This window comes from Zootoca vivipara, chromosome 3 (genome assembly GCF_965207765.1).
Source record: "Zootoca vivipara chromosome 3, rZooViv2.hap1.1, whole genome shotgun sequence".
NCBI lineage: Eukaryota > Metazoa > Chordata > Lepidosauria > Squamata > Lacertidae > Zootoca > Zootoca vivipara.
This window is the reverse complement of record NC_142586.1, coordinates 101,850,755-101,866,074: the sequence shown is the minus strand read 5'-3', so window position 1 is coordinate 101,866,074 and position 15,320 is coordinate 101,850,755. Positions and strand designations below refer to the sequence as shown.

Genomic DNA, 15,320 nt, shown 5'->3' with positions numbered 1-15,320 from the left:
AAATGAAAGTGTGACCAGCATTGTAAAGGAAGCATTAGCAGCAATGCAGAGATACAGAACACCTGATGAGTAGCTCTCTGGCACCTAGCTGTTTGGGCTTCACCTACCGTACCAGATTTTTCGTTTCTTTTCACCATCTAAATTGTAATGCGCCTGTGGATTTTCTTGCATAGATCCCAGCAGCAATGTTAGATGCTCTTCCGGGTGTCTCTAGGCAGGGAGGGAGAGAGGAAAGTATAAGGCAGATGGAATGGGAGAGAGTTGGAAAAAGACAAAGTGAGCGAGGAAAAGGGGAGTTGGTCATGACTGGTTTCAGTTGTGGCCTTGGGGATCTGGCCTAATGTGTGCCCTTGCGGTGATGTGCAGTTGTGGAAATACCATTTAGGTTTCACCAAGCCCTTTACCACATGGGAGTGTAAGCCGTGCATGCCATAAGCTGCTGTCGGGGCTGGAGCCAGGCTCAGGTCAGCATGAAAGACGCAGGGGTCCGCTGTCAGTGAAAGTAACTATCCAAGGAAATGGCATACAACTCAGGAACACGTCCCAGAAGGTCTTGCTCATGGGTAAACTAAGGCCAGGGGCCGGCCCAGTCGCCTTCTAAATCCAGCCTGCCGACAGTCCAGGAATCGGCGTGTTTTTACATGAGTAGAATGTGTCCTTTTATTTAAAATGCATCTCTGGGTTATCTGTGGGGCATAGGAATTCCTTCACCCCTCCAAAAAAAAAAAATATTAGTCTGACCCCCCCCCCATAAGGTCTGAGGGACAGTTTCAGCCCCCTGCTGAAACAGTTTGCTGACCCCTGGTCTTGCCCCTATGGAGCAGTTCCCTGCCTTCAACTCTTTCTAAGGCCCCTCCTCTTCTGGATGTTTCCCAAGCAGTCTCAAACTGCCTCTGCCCACCTCTGTCCTCTGCTCTGTCCTCCTCCTTATCCTTATTATCCTGCACATTCTTAGAGACCAGCAGGGAGGGGAGCTTGTCGCAGCAGGAGAGGGAGATTCCCCGGATTCATCAGCAGTCTCTCAGTCCCCCTCCTCTGCTTCAGCCGCAGTGTCTGAACTGCTCCCTGTCACAGGTTCCTCCTGCTCACTAAACCCTGTTGCCCCGTCAGCATCAAGTCCTTCCTCCCAATCCTCTCCCTCTGACCTCTCCTCGGTATCCCACCACTGATCCCCTGGCTCTGAGCCTTCTTCCTCTGGGGTTTCCTTTGGGGGTTCCCCAGCTGGTGCCTCCCACCACTCCTCTTTGCCTAGCCCGTCCCTGACAGCTGCTTACCTTAAGGTCACATGAACATAAGGAACCATTGGTCCAGCTATCTCAGTGTGTCTACTCTCATGGGTAGTGTCTGCCCCAGGTTTCCTGGAAATGAGAGAGATTCGCCTTCTGTATGCAAGGTAGATGCTGTTCTGCTGAACTATGGCCCTTCCCTAGAGCCGCGCAGTTGCGTAAATTAACCAGCATTAAAAGCCTTCTGTTGGAATGCATTGGGACTTAAATAACACACACACACACACCCTCTGTGAACAGACATCTCAGAATTTAAAAAGCTAAGTGTAAGTCATGGGAGAACTAATAAACAAACCTAGAAGACCTTACACCTGGTGACACTGACTAAAATAATGCAAACTCCTTTTTGCTTCATTTTTCATCTGTGCTGGGGAATAAACTGACCCTGTGTCTTGGGAAGTATAAACAAAACTTAGAGGCTCCTGAATTCAGTTCATGTAGAGGGGGAGCCATGATTATACTAACATCTGTTGCTGGATAACCAGAGATATAAAACTGTGCGTTGGGACGATGAGAAAACCTACAGTGCAGTTTGCAGGAACATGGGTTACGTCACAGAATGACTGGACCTATAATGGCCTTTATTACCTGGACATTTATGTGGTCTGTGGGGAGAGGGGGAATAGGCACAGAAGTCTTAACAGAACAGAGCAAATATTTTAATTGCAGAGTAGCAGCTCTGATAACAGCAGGGGTATTGTTGAAAAGAATTTGGTCATATATAACCAGCATGCAAAGGAATATGAAGACCATAGAAGCTAATGGCAGGGTTGCAAGTCATCCGTGGAATTTCTCAAGTAAATTAATTGTCCAAGTAGTGGTGTCATTTCAGTACAGTACAAGGTGATGACATTCAACCACGGCTGAGTCAAAAAAGGGTATATTTTTTCACAAGCGTTTTCATCAGCATCAAAGTACGCAACTGCCACACACATATATACAATATGATTTTGAGTGGATGATGGCTGTGAAAGCTTCATAATTCAGTGGCAGAAGGCCACATGTGAAATCCTTTAGAACTTCAGGTCCTTGGTGTTCAAAAACGGATCTGCTAGCGATCTATGAAGCCTCTCTGCTGAATTGTTGTAAGTCCCGGGGGTTGGGTTTTTTTTGTGTTCGGCTGATTTTGGTTTAATATTTATTTTTGCATTGGTTGTAAATATAATCACATGCCCTGGGGATTGCTTTGGCTATGAAGAGCGGGCGATAAACATTACAAGTGCGGTAAATAAATAAATAAAGCTGCAGGACAGCGGCAGCATTTTGTCTGCAGTTTTCCTCAGTAAAAATGACACTTTTTTAAAATAAAAAAATGCCTAAGCCTCTCAGCATCTGTCTCGTATCAGACTGACCCTGAAATACCAAGCTGCCTTGGCCATGTTCCACGTTGTGAGAGCTCATTCCTGGGGACGGCATCAGATGGAGAGCAGCAACTGTTGAATTACCCTTTGTTTGCCTTTCTATGGCCAGCTTGTAACCTGAGGAGCGCAAAAAATGTGCAGCTATTTGTAGGCGCAGGCTTCAGAGCGCTAATTGTGAAATCTCCGAGAGGTAGGAAGCTAGCCTGATTCTTCTGCTGCTAGGTTCACTCACGGCGGACCAATTCCCACCGTGGCGTCGTCGATAGACATGTGTCCTCAGGACCGGCCACGTGACCCAACTTGCTCTCTGTCGGCAGTGTGACCCAGAAGTCCCAGGTGGTTGTTGGATGAGGTAGCAACCATTCAACCTCTGCTTCCTGACATTCATTGATCTTTTTCCATTGCCCCATTCCAGCTGCAGTTACTCATTGATGCAGTTGAAACCCTCCTTCCTTCCTTCCTGGAGGGGGGGTGGAGGAGAGAGCACAACATAGGCCACTCATAGCACCTCAGGCTGTTCTGCTGACTAAGAAAGACGCCATTTGCATCACCAAGTAACAACTGCTTAAATTTAACGCCACTGTTAACTGTCACACAGACTCTCTGACTGTAGGTATTAGCGCTAGTATTATTATAAAAGCAATTATCAAGTTAGTTCTCGCATCTCGGTAGGGCTCCGTTCTGCATAGGGGTGTAAACTCAGAAATCTGCTGCTGAGTTTCTGCATAACTCAACATGTTTGCAGACGCTCTCTGAATAGGGACACACAGGAAAAGACTGAAATGAACTGTTGCTCATGGATGTGAAGCCTCAATTAGGATTGCTGGCAGGTCTCTGAAATCAGACCTGGCCTGCTCTGGGAAGAGGGGAGATTAGAGGCTGCATGCAGTTACTCAATGTCACATCAACTTTGGGACTTTTTAGCTTAGAGGAGGCTTTCCCAAACTTGAGTCTCCAGGTGTTTGGGGGCTACAAAATTGCAGTCCGAAAAACAGCTGGAGACCCAAGTTTGGGAAACATGGACTTAGAGGAAGGACATGTTAAGAGGTGACATGGCAGTAGAAGTTTATAAAATTATGTGTGGAATAGAGGAAACAGAATAGAGAAAAGTCTGTCCGTCCCCCCATAGCACTAGAACTCATAGCCATCTAATGATGCTGAGTGTCGGAAGATTCAGGACAGATAATAGAAATCACTTCTTCATGCAGCAAATAGATGGTTCTCCAGATGTTGGTGGACTACAATTCCCATCGTCCCTGAGCATGTCCCCTGAGGTCCAACAACATCTGGAGGGCCACAGGTTCCTCCCCGCCCACCTGCCCCAGGTAAAAAAGTAAAGCGTCTGACCACTTTTAAAAATTTCCCAGGACAGGAAACCTAGATAGATTGTGTGCATTATCTGTTTACCTGCCTGGGTGCATGTTGTGTGGGGCTTGTGACCTGCATCTTGCGTATCTGCGGAAGGGCACAAAGAAACCCTTCAGCTTTTATTTGCCTTGGAAACATCTGCTAGGTGGAGCTCCCCTGCAGGCTTCCAGTACAGATTTTTACTGCAGCATCTGAAGGAAAGAGCCCATGGGCTATGCCCATTCCTGTTTTATATCTGTTTATTGGCCAGATCAAAGCACCGACTTTCAGTAAGCTTTCTTCAAAGGGCGTTTATGTGCGGAAATGTCACCCCTTCCCTCACTTCTGCGACCCTCCTTTGAAAATTTTGAAACACATGAGCTTCAGGGTAGACCATTCCAGGTAGCCGCAAAAGGATGAACCCCAGTTGGAGCAAAGCTTTGGAATTTGCAGAGCTAGCAGCTTGAAGACCAGGCAAGGGTTTTTGGGTTCAGGCTGCTGTAGAATGGCACTTCTTAGCCTTTTCCCCTCCTTCTTCCTTTTACAACCCACAGGTCTAGCCTCTTGATCCATCTTTTTCAAGTTCAAAGGATGGCTGAAACACACTTTAATGTAACGAAGGCTAACAACCCCTACCCTGCCATTTTCAGTTTCTCAATTTTGTGCAATAATTTTTTTTTGCAGAGGGATTAAAAAAAAAATCAAAAAACACACACCTTTCCTTTTCCCTTAAGTTGGCACAGTCATGCGTCCAGACAGAGTCATGGAGTAGCATTTTCCCCACAAGCACTCAAAATGTTGTTGCTGGGGAAAATGTGTCTCTCCATCACTACCAATAGTGCTTCCATTGCTTCCATCTTCTTAGACCTGTGACATCAGTAGTGAACAGCGAAACAATTTCCCCCCATACCTGCCATGATTTTGTTCATCTTTCAAACCTTTTTTAAAAAATACTTTTGTGCAATCTTATCGGAGGCAGAGTCCTCCCGTGTGCTACTCAAGCAACAGGGAACGCTTGGGATATTCACACAAACATAGAAAATGGCAAATTCCTCCAGCTCCTTCTGCTTCGCATAGCAATGCCCCTCCTTTTTCTTACCTCATAAAATACAGTGGTACCTCTGGTTGCGAACAGGATCCGTTCCAGAGGCCCGTTCGCAACATGAAAAGGCTGCATCCTGAAGCGCCACGTCTGCACAGGTGCGTGACATCATTCGGCGCTTCTGCACAAAGCACAATTTAGCGCTTCTGCACATGCATGTACACCGAACCCGGAAGTAACCCATTCCAGGACTTCCGGGTTCGGCGCGTCCGTATCCCGAAAAGACGCATCCTGAACCGGACGTAACATGAAGTATGACTGTATAGCCTTTTGGATTTTGAAGCCTAAAGAAGCATTCATACATCCCTCATATATTAAGCCATACCTGCTTTGTTTTCTTCTTTTGATATTTGGGACACAAATTTGGTAATGTTGACAGCAAAGCCTCTCCCTACCGCCATCATATAATATCTTGCTGGGACTAAACACAGCGGCCATGACATGGAGCAGAATATTTTCCATTTCTGAAAATGCCTTTTTTGTGTGTAATGCTAATTGCTCACCTAATGCTAATGCTAATTTTGTAATGATAATTGCTGAGGCTCTAATACTTTGGCCACCTCATGAGAAGAGAAGACTCCCTGGAAAAGACCCTGATCTTGGGAAAGATTGAGGGCATTAGGAGAAGGGGACAACAGAGGACAAGATGGTTGGACAGTGTTCTTGAAACTACGAACATGAGTTTGACCAAATTGCAGGAGGCAGTGGAAGACAGGAGTGCCTGGCATGCTCTGGTCCATGGGGTCACAAAGAGTTGGACATGACTAAACAACAAAAACAATGGCTAACCCAAGGAGTAGCTATAATACCAGCCAAACTGGGCAGTTTCAAAGTTGTAATTAACTTATTTCTTTCCCCCAGGTGATTATCCCTAGGAAGCATGTGTTTAAAATATTTTTTAAAAATATGTGTGTGCATGCACACAAAGACTTTCTTCTTTTTGAACAGTGGGTGGGTGGGTGGGTGGGTGTGAGAGCAGGGTAAATTAAAACCAAAAGCCCATATTCAAAGCTGCTGAATTGGATCCCAGTTAATTTAGTATGTCGGGGGGTGGGGTGGAATCCAGTTTGAAAAACCCATGTTATTAATTTTGAAATAATCTTGGGAAGGAGGAAAATGGAGTTGTGGTTCACTGCTCAGGGTCATCTGAACAAGCTTTCGGATCCTTGTAACATTTCCCGCATGTGTGAACAGAGGATTCTGGGAGGCCCTACTCTTGATTTTGTGATCCGTAAAACATAAGAGTCATTTACAGTCCCGCTATGGCGCCTTAGTCTTTATAGCTTAAGGCAATAAAGCTCCTACTGTTAGGTCTGGCAAATCTCAATTTTGGTGTCCAGGTGGTGCCCATCTCATAAGCACTTCAGGGCCTTGTTAAGGTATATATTTAACAATAAAACTCTTCTTTCCACATAAAATCATTCTATTCTGAATTTACAAGTTAGGATAGAATGCCTTTGTGTGGGTTTCACATTACAGCAATGTGCTCCACACCTAGACAGCTAGGTGGCGTGGATTGGAGAGGAGTTTAATGTTGATGCTCGTCCTTTCTTTAAGCTCCAGCTCTGTTTACATGTTCTAGATGGGCTCTTTCCTGCAAGACCACTTCCCTTGTGTAAATGCCATAGTTGGGAGAGTATACTACCTAATCATGTGGGAAGCAGCATTATTTCAGGGCTAAAAGCATGCTCTCTAACCATATTTTGCAGGTCTGAAAACTTTTTTTGGGTAACTTACTAGTGGAAAGCCACTAGAAGTTTGCTTTTGTGTCATCGGGAGGAAAAGACTCGTGCAGCTCAGTTTCACACAGCCAGGCCATAGCAGTAGACTAGAGCCTGCCATTTTCGAAAGAGCTTCACAACTCAAACTGGGTGGGCATCAGACTTTTGGGGGGTTCTGGTCTACTGCCTGTGGCAACAGGACACTCTTGCCCCAGATACATCTTCTAAATGGCCTCAGTCCGGTATACCTGAAGGAGCGTCTCCACCTCCATTATTCTGCCCGGACACAGCCGTCCAGCACTGAGGGCCTTCTGGCGGTTCCCTCGTTGCGAGAAGCCAAGTTGCAGGGAACTAGGCAGAGGGCCTTCTCGGTGGTGGCACCTGCCCTGTGGAACGCCCTCCCAACAGATGCCAAAGAGGAAAACAACTACCAGACTCTTAGAAGACATCTGAAGGCAGCCCTGTTGAGGGAGGCTTTTAATGTTTAATAGATTACAGTACAGTGTTTTATTTTTCTGTTGGAAGCCGCCCAGAGTGGCTGGGGAAACCCAGCCAGATGGGCGGGGTATAAATAATAAATTATTCTTATTCTTATTCTTATTATTGCTACCTCAGGGCAGGAGGGGAGAACCTTTGCTGAAGAAGAATTATAAGTGTCAATGGAATTTTTAACAATCTCCACAATCCCAAGAATTAGAAATTTAGTTGATATTTTCAGTGGCTGCTGGGATTCTTCCAATGCAGCCCAATATGTTAGTCTTACTATAATTTAAGGATGCATATTGTTTTCCTCTATCCCCCCCCCCCCCGAAGAAAAAAGTTCCACGGTTTGAGGTCTTATCTTCTTTCTCCTTTGCTTTTTTCCTCCAGCTGTTGGGACTCAAGCTAAGATATCCTTCACGAAGGAGCCGTACTCCCAGGATGCTTTCCATGGCCGCAGCGCCATTTTGCGCTGCGAAGTGGAGGAACCAAGAGACACAGAGTTTGAGTGGCTGCAGAATGGGGTCCCCGTCCAGGACACGGAGCGCCGCTTCAAGGAAGGCAGCAGCCTTCAGTTCACATCTGTCGACCGGCAGCAAGATGGCGGGAACTTTCAGTGTGTGGCCAGGAACGTAGTGACGGGAGAAGAAGCTCGGACCACAAATGCATCTTTTAACATAAAGTGTAAGCACACCTTGTTTACAAACTGGGCTTGGTTGGTTGGTTTCGGCACCAGCATTATTGAATCCAGACTGGCACAAACAATGGATGGTATTTGAAATATGTATATGCTACCTTTCAGAGAGGAGCCTTCCCCAAAGTGTGAAAAAATAATTATGGCAACAAACTAAAATTGTAGCCTCCAAACTACTTGTATACTTTTTAAAAAAATCAACAGTGGGAACCAAACCCGCCTCCCCCATCCCACCCCCCAAAAAGGTTTTTCATACACACCAACTTTATATCTAGTCTAAACTATATACACACAAGAAGTTGGTTTTATGGAGTGGGGTTGGTATGGATTTGTATATTTCAATATACAGTCGTATCTTGGAAGCCAAATGCCTTGCTAATCAAACATTTTGGCTCCCGAATGCCACAAACCCAGAAGTGAGTGTTCCAGTTTGTGAACGTTTTTTGGAAGCCGAATGTCCGACGTGGCTTCTGCAGCTTCTGATTGAGTGCAAGAAGCTCCTGCAGCCAATCGGATGCTGCGCCTTGGTTTTCGAACATTTTCGGAAGTCGAACAGATTTCCGGTACAGATTGTGTTCGAGAACCAAGGTACGACTGTATTGTTCTCTGCCACACTAGGAACCTTTGGGCTGAAGAGTAGAAAAGCAAATAGTATAATAGAGAATAAGAGTTGGTGGCTAAACAACCTAGAAAAACACCTCCGGTTACTTTCTAGAGAGAGCCTGCGCAACAATCCTATATAATAATGTCCATGTTGTCCCTGCGTCCAGATGTCCCGTGTGTCCCTGGGTCACTGCGCATGTGCCCCAGGGATACAGGGATTGGACAGCAGAGACTGCGCGCGCGCACTCTCCCCCCACTCTGCCTCCTCCAACCGCCGCTCCCGCCGGAGCGGCGGTTGGAGGAGGCGGGGGGGGGGGAAGAGTGCGCGCGTCCTTCCTGTCGGCGGCTGGGGGAGAGGAAGGAAGGAGGAGAAAGCGCCGCTTTCTCCTCCTCCGTTCCTGTCCCCCTGCCGCCGACAGCAAGGACGGGTCCCAGGGTTCGGAGAAGCGCTGCGCAAGCGCTTCTCCGAACCCTGGGATGTCTGCTTCCTGTCGGCGGCTGCGGGAGAGGAACGGAGAAGGAGAAAGCAGCGCTTTCTCCTCCTCCGTTCCTGTCCCCCTGCCGCCGACAGCAAGGACGGGTCCCAGGGTTCGGAGAAGCGCTGCGCAAGCGCTTCTCCGAACCCTGGGATGTCTGCTTCCTGTCGGCGGCTGCGGGAGAGGAACGGAGAAGGAGAAAGCAGCGCTTTCTCCTCCTCCGTTCCTGTCCCCCTGCCGCCGACAGCAAGGACGGGTCCCAGGGTTCGGAGAAGCGCTGCGCAAGCGCTTCTCCGAACCCTGGGATATCTGCTTCCTGTCGGCGGCTGCGGGAGAGGAACGGAGAAGGAAAAAGCAGCGCTTTCTCCTCCTCCGTTCCTGTCCCCCTGCCGCCGACAGCAAGGACAGGTCCCAGGGTTCGGAGAAGCGCTGCGCAAGCGCTTCTCCGAACCCCAGGATTCTAGCGCCCGTTATTGAACGGGCTGAAAACCACTAGTTTGATATAATGTTATAAGGCGCTTTTTTATATTTTTTAACCCTGGGTTCCACATCGTTGTTAGGTGATCAGGAAAGTCCACTTTTGTGTGAACCATTGCTCAAAAAGCCAGGACTTTAAAATAGCGAGTTTTGCGACTCATACAAATGTGTACCTTTAAACATGCACCTGCTGTTCCTTTCACCCAGATCGCAGGCGCACTGGGTGTGCTCAGACACTCTTTCCATGCACGCACATATCTATTCTCTCAATCACGCCGGCACAAGAATGTGCTCAGCAGGCAACAAGGAAAAGGGGCTTTGGAGAAACCACTGTTTTCTCCTCCCAGTAGGCAAAAAACTGCAAGGAAAGTGTGCAGTTACTATCTTGGTCTGAAGCCCGGAGCCAAGCGGTTCTGTCTCTGATCAGTACTTGGATCAGAGGCTGCCTCGCAACCCTGTGCATACTTCAGCTCCACTGCAAAAAGGTGGGATGAAGATTAAACGCATAACCTTCCCGTGAGCTGCAGCTGCATGTTTTTCCCTGTGGCGAGGGATTGTTCCAGAAAGCAGTTACTGAAATGGCAGAGCTTTACGGCTCTCTTACAGTAGCTTAGTCCCACTGGCCATCACCTAGGCGGAGCCAGCTCATGGAGCCAGGCTGTACGGAAGCCTACTACAAATGTCATTCTTGGTTCAGAGTGAGGCCAACGCAAAAGGAGACGGGGGGGGGGGGGATTTGCAAGGAGCCAGATGTAAGCAATGGAGAGAATGTCTGGTTTAGCCTGCCAGTTTGGGTTTAGCATCTCAGGTGTAAATCCTCTGGCTGGCACATTTTGATGTTTGCCTCTCTCTCTCCCTTTCTCCCTCCTGCCATGAATTCTGCTGCAGAGCCGCAGGAATGTGACATCCTCATTAGTGGCCCAGCTGTGCTCTTCAGTGTGATCAGATAACATATACAATAGCTCTCACCTGCTGCAATGTAATTGTAGAAAGTCCTCTCTGGATAGGGTTGCCATATTTCAAAAAGTTTTAAAAACAAACAAACCAGGACACCCTGAAAGTTGTTGAGCTAGTTGTTGAACCAGGACAAAGCGCCACCTTTCGGAACCCCCCCTCCCCCCAATGTCAGCTGCGCTTTGGAAATCCTGTTAATTTCCATGAAAATCCGGACCTATGGCAGCTCTAACTTTGGAACAGTGTTAGAAACTCAAGATATATAAGCCAGGCGACAAATGGCTCCTTAGACCAGGGTTACAGTCAACAAATTAGAATACCCAGTTGCCATTTGTTGATCCAGACGGCTCGAAAGTCGTAGTTTTCAATACGGTTTTTTGGTTCCTGAAATTCATTCTGACTGTGCAGATATAATACAACGGATAGAATTCTACAGGATGCGTTGCCAGTGGGTGAAAACAGTCAAGATCCAAGGATCCCCAGGCATGCATCTCCATGTGGTGGAGACTTCAGGTGTCATCCTGGCAACCTGGGTGTCTTCACTGATAGAAAGGTGGAAAATGCGCATGGCAAATTTCAGGGGCTGCTTCGGAAACGTCCCAAAACTTTTGTGATGCGCCAAAACAACAAGTACTACATATGACTGGAGTATTTGTAAATACAGGCATTTGACAAGAGAACCTAGACTTTGCTCCATCATCCACCGTGGCAGGGCTGCTCCTTGAAATATCAATCACTTTTGACTAGAGGTAGGGAACCAGTGTCTCTCCAGGTGTTGGTTGGGACTCCGACTTCCACCAGCCCCAGCCAGCAAGGCCAGTAGCCACAACTCATGGGAATTGTAGTCCAGAAACACCTGGAGGGATGCAGGGCCCAAACATCTCCTTTAGACCCATATACAGTGGTGCCTCACAAAGCGAAATTAATTTGTTCCTCAAGTCGTTTTGTATTGCGAAAATTTCGTCTTGTGTAAGCAAAGCAAAGAAGAAGACAAAAGAAAAAATGCAAAAAAAAAAAATCGTCTTGCAAAGCACGGCCATAGAAAACTTTGTCTTGCAAGTCAACAAAAAGATTGCAAAACACTTTCGTCTTGCGAGTTTTTCGTTGCGCAAGGCATTCGTCTTGCGAGGTACCACTGTATACCTAATTCTTTGACTGGGGGAATTTGCCAACCACATAGAATGGAAGCCTTCCATATGGAAACCGAAATTTTCCACCTGCTGTTTTTGTTGAGTCTCAGACAATAGGTGGCACAACATTTCTCCTGCTAGTTATTACCTGGCCTCCTGTTCTCAGTACCCCAGGGCTCAAGCAGGTGCAGAGCTGACTGCGACATGAGAGCTCGCTTCTTTTTGTATAGCTATTTCCAAGCACAAATTGAACAGAGGCTGTATCTTACTAGCTTTTTCACCTGAGGCTACCACTCTAAGGCAGCAAACTTTTTCAGAAGGGGGCCAGTCCACTGTCCCTCAGACCTTGTGGGGGGGGGAGAGCGGACTAAATTTGGGAGCGGGGGAAATGAACAAATTCCTAAGCCCCACAAATAACTCAGAGATGCATTTTAAAGAAAAGGACACATTCTACTTATGTAAAAACACGCTGATTCCCAGACTGTCTGCGGGCCAGATTTAGAAGGCGATTGGGCCTTAGTTTGCCTACCCATGCTCTAAGGCTTCCTAAAGTTTATGTGTTAATATAAAAGTACCTGATGCAATTGGAATAATAATATACATAAGGTAAAGGTAAAGGGACCCCTGACCATTAGGTCCAGTCGTGACCGGCTCTGGGGTTGCGCGCTCATCTCGCATTATTGGCCAAGGGAGCTGGCGTATAGCTTCCAGGTCATGTGGCCAGCATGACAAAGCCGCTTCTGGCGAACCAGAGCAGCACATGGAAACGCCGTTTAGCTTCCCGCTGTAGCGGTTCCTATTTATCTACTTGCATTTTGATGTGCTTTTGAACTGCTAGGTTGGCAGGAGCTGGAACCAAGCAACGGGAGCCCACCCCGTCACAGGGATTCGAACTGCCGACCTTCTGATCAGCAAGCCCTAGGCTCAGTGGTTTAGCCCACAGCGCCACCTGGGTCCTTATATATAGGCAGGACTGATAAATGGTTTGCATTGCCAATATGCAGCTCAGTGGGGGTTTTCCCCAGTGCAGAGCAAGTGCCGTAATGCAAAGGTGGAAGCCGTCTTGCATTCCTTTGGTGGCCCTTTGACACCTGGTGTCAGGTATACGGATGCTTCCGTTTCCAAAGCACAGAGGCCTGAAAGTGACCTTTGTTTTGTTTTCTCTCCCCACCCTCTTTTCATTAGGGATCGAAACAGGGGGAGTTGTCCTGAAGAACCCGGCCAGAGTGGAAGATATACAGAGTTCTGCTCCAGTAACGTTGCGATGCCATATCGATGGGCACCCTCGGTAAGGAGTCGCCGTTATGAACGATCTTAAACGGTTTCTGCCGGATATCTCTCCTGCATTCCCACCCCAGAAAAGACACCCTTGGAAACTCCTTCCTCCAATAAACCTTTCTTTAAACAATTTTTTAGTTGGTTTAGACCTCAAACACTTATCCAGCAGTACATGCAATGTTGTTTGTTTTATCCATGGTCTCTAGACATGCACTTACACATTCAACATTCAAATATATTACTTAAACATAGCCTCTCCATTGAGAATATTGAACGGTTGGTCCTGATTTGGGTCATTAACATAGTTAAAGAAAGGGGCCCGTGTTTATTGGAAGGTATCTCTATTCGTTATGGCGTTAAGTGCCCTCCTGCAATGTCTGAGGTGCTCAGACATTGCCGTATCCCAGATATTACCCTCCCATATAGCCAGGGGTATTTCAGTCTGGTTCGTTCTTTAAGAAACTTTTAAGCATTAAGAAGAGTTTAATAGAACAACTCTGAACTTCAGAGAGAAGGTAGATTTTCAGACCTCTTGCTGATGCCTGGATATGCTGTGGGAATTTGAAAATGATTCAGAGTTGGCATGTAGAACAGTCCTAGATCTCCACGAGTACCCTTTTGGCATAACATCGTTTTGCAGAGTCTGACCCATTTGTGGTGATGGTGGGAACTGGGGAGAAGGGTGAGCCATTTGGAGCTGCCCTTTGAAGATTGCCCTGTTGGCTGTAATCAGACTGCCTGTGTCTTCCTAGCCCGACGAGCCAGTGGTTCCGGGATGGGACCCAGATTGAAGACGACCGAACCAACTATTCCGTCAGCAACAAGGAACGGACGTTGACCCTCAAGAGCGCCAGCCCGGATGACAACGGGGTCTATTTCTGCTGTGCTCGGAACGCCATGGCCTCGGTGTGCAGCAGCAACAACTTCACTCTCAACATCATAGGCAAGTTGGTGTGTTTCTCATTGTGGGAAAGGTCTTGAGTGATGGCTGCATTACCTTTTGTTGGACACAGGGTAATCCCAGGGATGTAATTGCCCAGGGACTGCATCCAGGAGATAACCACAGGGGCCTCTGCAGACAGCTCTATAGAAGAATCTTGCATCGCGGTGGTGGTCCTGCTTGGATGTTGCGTTCTAGCCAGAGGTGTGCCTGCAGATATAAAAGCTCCCGTCCTCATTCTCTTGTGCCTCTTTGCCTTTTATTTTAAGAAAGGAAACTACAGGGGTACCTCGGGTTACAGACTCTGCTAACCCGGAAGTAGTACCTCAGGTTAAGAACTTTGCCGCAGGATGAGAACAGAAATTGTGTGGCGGCAGCGGCAGCAGCAGGAGGCCCCATTAGCTAAAGTGGTACCTCAGGTTGAGAACGGTTTCAGGTTAAGAACGGACCTCCAGAACGAATAAAGTTCGTAACCAGAGGAACCACTATATTGACCCAGAGGAAGGAACCTTGGATAATTCAGGAGGGACACAAATAAGTGCTTCTTCAGACTGCACACAGTGTCATGGACTAGCAAAGGAGGGGTGGGAGGCACCAGCTGGGAAGAAGGCTTAGAGACACAGAGACAGGGGATTGGCGGTGGAATGACGACGAGTGGTCAGAGGGAGAAGACCAGGAGGAGGAGATCAGAGAGGCTGCTGAAGAAACCAGGGGGGTCTCCCCCTCCTGCCGCGAGCAGCTCCTCTCCCTGTTGGTCTTCTGGGACCAGAAGAGGTATGAAGAGGGTGGAGCAAAGACAGGCACAGCAACAGAGTCTCAGATTGATTGGCAAGGACCCGGGGAAAGAAGAGACTTGGGGAACTGTGGGAAGGCCTTCAGTCCTCGCAACTGCTGCGTTGGGGCAGGATCTGCCGGGAAGAGTTGCTGTGCTCACTAGGCCTGGCCTCCTGAGCTGCTTGTGCCTTTGAATAGAGAGTTCACTGACACCGTGTGAGTTGTTACTGCTCCTGGCACCCCACCCCTGACGCCGGGCGGTTCACTGCCACAAGGTGTAACAGTGAAGCACAAGGCTGTCAGTGGCTGCTGGTCATGAGGCTATATATTATTTCGGGGTCAGAGGCAGGATGCCTTTGGGTACTAGTTGCTGGGGCTCAAGAAGTGCTGTGCTTATTTCCTGGGCTTCCGGTAGGCATCTGATGGGCCATTGTGGACCAGATATACATGGGCTCTTCTTATGCGATAAACCATCTCTTTCTCATGTTCCCCTTTTCCTCACGCCAGATGAAAGCTTTCCCCGCCCCGTGATTGTTCCTGAGAACCAGATTGTCAATCGGAATGAGGAGGCCATGTTCCACTGCAAGTTCCAGGCTGTGCCACCTCCCACCCAGGAATGGCTATTCGAAGACGACACTCCTGTTTCCAATAAGTCCAGGTAAGCCGCCCCTTTAAGGGCAGGAAACATTCTGGTGGG

At 47.8% G+C, this 15,320-nt stretch overlaps 1 protein-coding gene across 1 annotated transcript in view; it reads left to right on the top strand.

Annotated features, from left to right (window-relative positions):
* PTK7 (protein tyrosine kinase 7 (inactive)) overlaps positions 1–15,320 on the top strand; it is a 107,090-nt gene that overhangs the window by 66,395 nt on the left and 25,375 nt on the right. Inside the window, exons 2-5 of the mRNA XM_035111158.3 lie at positions 7,688–7,981; positions 12,817–12,919; positions 13,662–13,852; positions 15,131–15,281. Coding sequence (XP_034967049.3) covers positions 7,688–7,981; positions 12,817–12,919; positions 13,662–13,852; positions 15,131–15,281 — 739 coding nt within the window. The remainder of the gene's footprint in view (positions 1–7,687; positions 7,982–12,816; positions 12,920–13,661; positions 13,853–15,130; positions 15,282–15,320) is intronic.